The sequence below is a fragment of the Gossypium raimondii genome, chromosome 8 (assembly GCF_025698545.1).
Source record: "Gossypium raimondii isolate GPD5lz chromosome 8, ASM2569854v1, whole genome shotgun sequence".
In the NCBI taxonomy this organism is placed as follows: Eukaryota; Viridiplantae; Streptophyta; class Magnoliopsida; order Malvales; family Malvaceae; genus Gossypium; species Gossypium raimondii.
Genome location: NC_068572.1, coordinates 20,929,520 through 20,937,736, shown reverse-complemented (window position 1 = coordinate 20,937,736; position 8,217 = coordinate 20,929,520). Strand labels below are relative to the sequence as shown.

Sequence of the window (8,217 nt, the reverse complement as noted above, 5' to 3'; positions counted from 1 at the left end):
AAAAACCTTCACTGTAAATTAGGAATAAATAAGGTGATAGAAGGCAATCCTATTGAAGTCTTTTCTTAGGCAAAAAGTTTGAGAAACATTTGCCATTAAAAACAACTAAATAAGAAACAATTTGAACACAAGTCATTAAGAGGTAAACCAAGATTGTGCAAAACCCAACTAAATTGGCATACTTTAAAAACTTTTACTTATTTCAATCATAAATTTTGCTCATATCGAATTTAAGTATGAATTATCATATTTTTCGAACATGTATGTATCATCAAAAGGTACAATGATTTTATAAACCACCTATATATTATAAAAAAATATAATACCCATAAATTATCAATATAATTGTCAAGAAACAACTTAAATTTTTAGTCAGCACTTTAATGATAATCTTGTAAAGAACATAAAACTAATAAGCCCATGCTAAGTCATATTTCTTAGGTTAGTGATTTTAGGGATCAGGACTATATGAGTAGGAGTAATGAGTATACTTTTTCCTTTTGGAGATAGTAATGAGAATATCATTCAGATAAAAAGTGCGTTCCTTTGCAAATGTAACTATAGCCTATATATCAAAAAGTATAGCCTAACTAACAGAAATGCGGAAATGTAGGATTTTAAACAGTTATGTCACTTTTCTCATACTAAATGACCTACTTTCGTTTAAGTAATGGAATTATTTAATTTTAATACATATTAATATTTAAAGTAATAATTAATAATTAGTTTGATGGTTGTCAAATTTTAAGAATACTATTGAATTATAGATAAAAGTGATAAACAAAATTAAGAGTCAAGATATAAAACTTAAATTGAATATATGAATAATTTCTATCTCTACTCTTATCAAGAAAATTCCTTCAAATATGATATAAAAATTGGTTAAATATTTTAATTAATTCAAAATTTTACGGGTTGCTTGCATAACAGATAAATTTTTAAAATGTTCATATAATAATTTTTATAAAATGTTAAAATAAAGATTTTCACGTATTTCAATTCAATTTGAGTAAAATTAAATAAATTTTAATATATTTAGAATAAAATTCATAATAGTTGAATTAGATATTACTTAAAAATTAAAGAAAATAATAAAAGCATAATTTGAGACTTGATATACTATATTTGAGTACTTTTAAAAGATCTTGTTCTTATTTAAAGACTTTCAAAAAGTTTTGACCATTATTTAAGCATTTTAAAAAAATTTGGGAGCACTATGAGCACATTTACAAAGGTTAAGGGCCAGTTCTTCATTGCTTTTGAAAAGTGTTTTTGAAAAGTGCTCTGGAAAAGTGTTTTTGAGAAGTACTTTTGAAAAGTTTAGTTTAAAATTTGAGTGTTTAGCATTACTGTCAAAAAGTGATTTTGAGAAATAAAATGTTCATTTTAAACATGTTATTATCAAATAACAAATATGCATTTAAATAATATTTAAATTAGTTAATATTATTATATTTTAGTAATAATATAAAAATTATTATAACTTGTTAATATTTTATATTATGAAATATAAATTGTAAATATTTTTAAGCAATAAATATTAATTATTTATAAAATTTAATTAGAATATATAAACTATATTTTAAATATTTAAATATAACCATTAAATATTTGTAATTAGTATTTTAAAAAAATATTTTTATTTTTATTTTTAATTAATGATTTTAACACAATTGTAATTAAGTACTAAGAAAAAAAAAGAAATTACTATGTTATTAGGGGGTGAAAAAGTAATTAAGCACCAAAAGTGCTTTTGAGAGAAGAAAAACTAAAATTTTTAGCTTCTCCTTTTCAGCTCCTTTTCAAAAGTACTTCTGAAAAGCTAAAAATTTCTGCCAAAAGCAGCTTGTTCTTCACAGTTTTTCTTTCAAAAGTGCTTTTGGAGTCAGAAGTGTTTTTTTTAAGCAATGAAGAACTGACGCTAAGTCTTTATATGAGTTTTTTTATAAAAATTTTGACTTTTATATGAGCTACTCTAAAAACTTGGGGTCCTAATTTGAGCATTTACCCTAAAAAAATTGAAGATCAACGGAAAGTTACAAGTTGGACATTAGCAGACGCGCCCTCTATCTACCCCCTACTCCCAACCATACCAGCCATTAATTCCTGAAAGCATTACAGCTGTGCCCAGATCGAACCAGAATGAGAACACGTTAAGGTGTTGGACTTAGAGGATCATGATTGACGACCGCCCCTATCCTTGGTGGCAACTGCCAGTCAAAAACTTCGTCCGAGATTTCAACTTGATTAAGAGACTTAACTGTATTTTTTGTTTTATCAGCAAACCCTTTTTTGGGGGGTCTTTTCTCTTCGGGCTATAAGTAGGGCGGCATTCCAAGCACCTCATTTGCAAGAGGTCTTTACTCTTCAGCTGTTTTTCAGTCCCCAATAGAAAAGCTTAAAACAGAACTCAGCATTTGTTTGTCTGCTATTTCCCTCCATATTGCTAGCATTTGTTTTAGCTGAGAGGCAAAACTTCGGAACAGCAAAAGAATACAGTTTGTTTCTAAAAAATTCCCAAGGACAGAGAAAGCAGAGTAGCTGTGTTAGGGAAAGAAAAGATGGTTGCACCTCTGTCAGCTTGGCCCTGGGAGAACTTGGGAGTTTTCAAGGTGCGAAGAAGTGTAACCTCGTTGTATTTGTTTAACTTTGATCGATTCATATTAGTTTTTAATTTTGTTTCCAGATGTAATGTACTGAATCCACTTGTTTGTTTTTTCTCCTCGTAGTATCTGCTATACGGTCCTTTAGCTGCAAAAGTATTGTATTCATGGATCTATGAGGATTCCATTAAGGATCTGTGGTGTCTTCATATACTCGTTATTTGTGCTTTGAGAGGATTAATTCATCAGCTATGGAACTCTTACAGTACCACGCTTTTCCTAACTCGAAATCGCCGGATTAAGCAGGAAGGAGTTGATTTCAAGCAGATTGACAGAGAATGGGACTGGTAATATAATATATAATATATATTTATGACTTATCTGTTCTTGTTCCTCCGAAATTATATGATTTCATGAACACTTGTTATTGATGTGATCTTTCAGGGATAATTTCCTAATCCTTCACGCACTGTTGGCTTACATGGCCTGCTTGATCTTTCCATCCTTGGATGATCTTCCACTCTGGAACCCAAAAGGATTTATTACTTTACTGTTTCTACATGTCACCGTTTCGGAGCCCTTATATTACTGGGCGCATAGGTATTTCCATGAAGGCTACCTTTTCACCCATTATCATTCACTTCACCATTCATCTTCTGTAACCCATCCCTATACAGGTAAAAAAATCACTGACCCAGACCCCATTCTCCTTATTCTTCGTTTCAATCCAGATTAACTTCTGCTTATGATAAATTTCTTTCTGCTGCAGCTGGGCATGCAACTTTTCTAGAGCACCTTATATTATGTGTAGTGATTGGAATTCCGATGGCGGGTTCTATTACGATGGGGTATGGATCAACAAGCATGGTTTATGGTTATGTTTCGGCCTTTGATTTTCTCAGATGCTTGGGGCATTCCAATGTTGAGGTTGTTCCCCATGAAGTTTTCAACAAGCTACCTTTCCTCAAATATTTCCTCTATACCCCTACGTAAGCAATACCCCTTCTCTCATGCTCATGCAATTAATATGTATCAAAATTTTCTTTCCCGAGATTTGAAAATAAAAACCGGTTAATAATTGTTTGTAATTTATATACGCGTTATCCACCTATACTTTATTTTTAAAATATAATTATATATTATTTTGGTTAATGACATGTTAATAAGTATATGATAAGTTTAAAGAAAAAATAACACAACAAATATAAAATGATAAAATAATCATATAAAATTGCTTAATAGGTTTTCTTATTAACTTCATTAGTACTAATATTGTGGAATACTTTTTTAAATTAAAATTAGGTAGTTGTATAATCACAATTAATACTATCAACCCTCAACCAATGAATTAATGAGTGAGCAATGTAATTAGCCAAACACATCTACAGAATAACACCTTCAACAGTTTCTTTCCTTTATAGCTTCTTCGCTTTTAGACGGTACCGAAATCTATTTCCAGACTTGGAAAATAGGTATTAATTTTAGTGCCATATTTATCACTCATTAGAACCCCTTCCACGAAACAGGAATTATGGCAGACAGATAGATATGATGTTATTTCATTAAATTGTCGAGAAACTTGCAAGCTCCAATTACTTGAGAAGAAATGCTCATTCGGAGATTTCCTCCAGGAAGTTAGTTTAGTTTTGAGAAACAAGGCAATGGAGTTAGTTAGATGTTAGAGATACTATAACAAGTTAGTTCATATTGAATAAGGTGTAGTTATTACTTTATCTAAAACGTTTGCTCCAAAATAGCAGCTAATGAGGTACGTGCACATTAATTTTGTGTTAGATAAAACAGGGAAATTTCTTATTGACGAGGTAGCTAGCATAATAATCGAGAGTTTAACTGCAAAACATGCAACTTGCAATGCATTTTTTCTTTAACGAAACGAAATGCATGAATTGATTGTTGGCTAATTTTGTTGATAGATTTTAAAAAATTGTCAGGTACCATAGCCTGCACCACACAGAGATGGGGACCAACTTCTGTCTCTTCATGCCGCTGTTTGACGCTATGGGGAATACGCTTAACCGCAACTCGTGGCATCTACACAAGAAAATTAGTTCAGATTCAGGTAGTTGCACTTGTTTTTCTGGGGTTTACCATCCAATATATTAGAAATTCTTCTTCTGAACCGTTGGACTAGAACCTATAATGATCCAAGTACATGACACTGAAAAACGACTCTTTATCTGCACGGTTATTGCATGACCTAACTTGTATGGTACAGAGTCTAGTATGAAATTAACTTTGACTTTTTGTGAATGCAGCAAAGAATGGGAGGGTGCCAGATTTTGTGTTCCTAGCACATGGGGTGGACTTAACCTCATCGATGCATGCCCCATTCGTTTTCAGATCATTCGCATCCGTACCATTCTCCACCAGGATCTTTCTTCTGCCTTTGTTGCCTGTGGCGTTTTTGGTTATGTTAATAATGTGGGCTTGGTCTAAGACCTTCCTCATCAGTTTCTACAATCTTAGAGGCCATTTGCACCAGACATGGGTTGTTCCTAGATTCGGCTTTCAGGTCCGCTTTTGATTTTAAATTAAACAAGTTTGGCCACAATCATTATTGCAAGCCGATTAATCATCTAGAGCATCACGATCTTTTGCAGTATTTCTTACCATTTGCAATGGAGGGCATCAATAAGCGCATAGAGGAGGCCATTCTAAGGGCTGATAGGATAGGGGTGAAGGTCATCAGCCTTGCTGCATTAAATAAGGTCGGTATTTAGTTTATTTATTTTATTGTTAAACTTGTCTTCCACTTCTTCTTTTTTTTAAGTTCTTTAATTGGCCCTTGAGTTATCTGATGATGGTAGCTGGGAGGAATAAATATGAGACATGAATCAACCTCATCTCCTTCATTTAAAACCATTGTGGACCTTTCACTTCACAGTTTAATTTCTTAGCACCATTTCTGGCAGTTTAGCTTCTGTCAAAAGCATCTCACTATCATTTACGTCTCAGTTGGGCTGGAAATATCCAAGTTCATAGATCGAAAACTTATGTGTATATATTTCAGAAATGCTACACCACAAGTTCTCTGCTTCCTGCAATCATGAACCCACCTCCGTATTTGCTCAGTCTTTTACTCCTTTCTTTTAACGGAAAAACATCCTTTTCATGAACCTGTACTCCAATCAGAACTCAGTATCCTCTATTCCTAACAGGACCCATTTTAACCATACAAACTTCTCAGCCATGCCTTTCTCTCTCTCTCTCTCTCTCTCCATATAAATTTGGGGAAAGAAGGGTTTAAAATGTCTCCCATATGCTATGGCTAAAAGTTAAAACAAGTCAGTGGTATCTGTCCATACCATATTACCATTTCCACAGCAGGGCTAAATGTTCCGTGAAGTAAATGGATAACCATTATTAGGTTTAACTATCCCAGCAGTGTTGCTAATAATAATCAATTCAAAAAAGGGGTTTAATTTGGCAATGCTTGCAGAACGAGGCTCTGAATGGAGGAGGAACACTGTTTGTTGAAAAGCATCCGGACCTAAAAGTCAGAGTTGTCCATGGTAACACCTTGACGGCTGCTGTTATTCTAAACGAAATTCCCAAGGACGTGGAAGAAGTGTTTTTAACAGGAGCTACTTCCAAGCTCGGCAGAGCTATTGCCCTTTACCTTTGTCGAAGGAGAGTACGCGTCCTTGTAAGTCTATACTTCAAATCTTTTCATTTATTTATTCACTGTTTTGATTAGCATATAGCACGTGATCAGTGGCAAAGCAATGCCCAAGGGGGGACACCCTTGGTTTGTCCAAACTGATTGCGCTTCTGCACGTGGTTCACCGTATCTTTGCAATTTAATTTTGTAGGGAACGCACGCAATTAACTATTTGCTGCCTAGGGTCTCCTTTTAGTTGCCATCTATAGATTGGTTAAATAAAATTGATGGTTGTACCATTACCATAGTTCCATTTTTGCAAGCTAGTGTATTGAAGTAGAGTTCGGAAACAAAGAAGAAATTCATTTTATTTAATAGATAATAAAGCAAATATCGGGAGAAATTTATTTTACGAATTGTATATTATATATTAGTAGCATTATTTTTAATCCGACACATGCATGCGGACCATAGGAGTATATGGTTGGACCTAATAATAGTGTCCTTTATTTCGGTGAGGCTGGGGGTTTAGTGCCAATTGAAATCGATTGCTTATGGGTTTGGACATAATGTACCAGATGTTGACTTTATCAACCGAGAGGTTTCAAAAAATACAAAGGGAAGCCCCTGCGGATTGCCAGAATTACCTCGTCCAGGTCACCAAGTACCAGGCTGCTCAAAATTGTAAGGTACGAGATGCAAATCGCAGTCTCATCGGCTTGTTTTTTTAGCTCATTGAAACACCTAAATTGCAGCTCAATAACATAAACTGACTTGGAGCAGAAACTTAAAGAATATATAAAACATGAATGAAATGTTGTTGTTATGAAATAGACATGGATCGTGGGCAAGTGGATAACACCAAGGCAGCAAAGTTGGGCTCCATCGGGGACACACTTTCATCAATTTGTGGTGCCACCTATCTTGGCCTTCAGAAGAGACTGCACTTACGGTGATCTGGCTGCCATGAGATTGCCTGATGATGTTGAAGGCCTTGGAAGTTGTGAGGTAACCAATCTTTTCTTTAATCATCCATTTTTTCTTATTACCATCATTAATATTATAATCACATGCATGCTTTCTCACAAGTTCGTTTTCTAATTATAAGTATTGGTGGATGTTGGGCAGTACACCATGGAAAGAGGAGTAGTGCACGCATGCCATGCAGGGGGCGTGGTTCATCAGCTAGAAGGCTGGACCCATCACGAAGTTGGGGCAATTGATGTCGATAGAATCGATATTGTCTGGAAAGCTGCTCTCAAGCATGGTTTAAGGCCAGTGTCAAGCATGTAAACCAGCAATGTTCCTTATCATAAATTGTCATGAAACAAACAAGAAGCAAACAAAACAAAGCAGAGAAAATGAATTTCGAATTTTAAATATTAATGTTAATGCCATTTTTTTACGATTACCAAGATACTATATATTGCTACGAAGCGAATACTGATTGTATTACCCTTTGGGTTTGGTAACACTGCTATGTATATTTTGATTTGAAAATCATTAGAAATTGAACTACCGTCTTTCTTTCTTAGGCATTGGGGAGTAAAATTTTAGATAAAAACTGGAATTGCATCGTTTGTCAAGCGGTATTAACTGTTGATTAAACGATACCGTCAAATTGTGGAGCTTACCGCTACCTCTTGTTTGTTTGTTCGTTATTTCGCGTGCTATGGAATTTCTAGCATAACCATCCACGGATGTTGTTTTACAAGTGGCATTTTTCCTAAAACATTAATATCAGTCCAAGTAAGTATGCTTAATGAAATATGACTGGATATAAACTGATAGAATGTTTTCTATTAGATGGTTTTATGTCTGCATTCCTTAGTTCAAGGATGTTCGGTTTCATTTTCAACTTAAGTACTGTAACCTTTTAAACAACTTTTATCTGGTTCCTAGCCCCTTCGCAACTCTTGCACCTTAGAAAATTATATAATGATTTTTTTAATATATATACATATACCTAATGAAAAAATTATTTAGAAATCT

General features: G+C 33.9%; 1 protein-coding gene across 1 annotated transcript; it reads left to right on the top strand.

The window, feature by feature from the left end:
• Nucleotides 1-2,148: 2,148 nt before the first annotated feature.
• On the top strand, nucleotides 2,149-7,763 carry LOC105790992 (very-long-chain aldehyde decarbonylase CER3). The gene is made up of 11 exons (XM_012618818.2): nucleotides 2,149-2,612; nucleotides 2,730-2,950; nucleotides 3,048-3,280; nucleotides 3,373-3,592; nucleotides 4,556-4,683; nucleotides 4,880-5,136; nucleotides 5,225-5,332; nucleotides 6,064-6,270; nucleotides 6,804-6,914; nucleotides 7,060-7,233; nucleotides 7,354-7,763. The coding sequence occupies exons 1-11, from the start codon at nucleotides 2,562-2,564 to the stop codon at nucleotides 7,516-7,518; spliced, it is 1,875 nt and encodes a 624-aa protein (XP_012474272.1). The 5' UTR covers nucleotides 2,149-2,561; the 3' UTR covers nucleotides 7,519-7,763.
• Nucleotides 7,764-8,217: the final 454 nt, after the last annotated feature.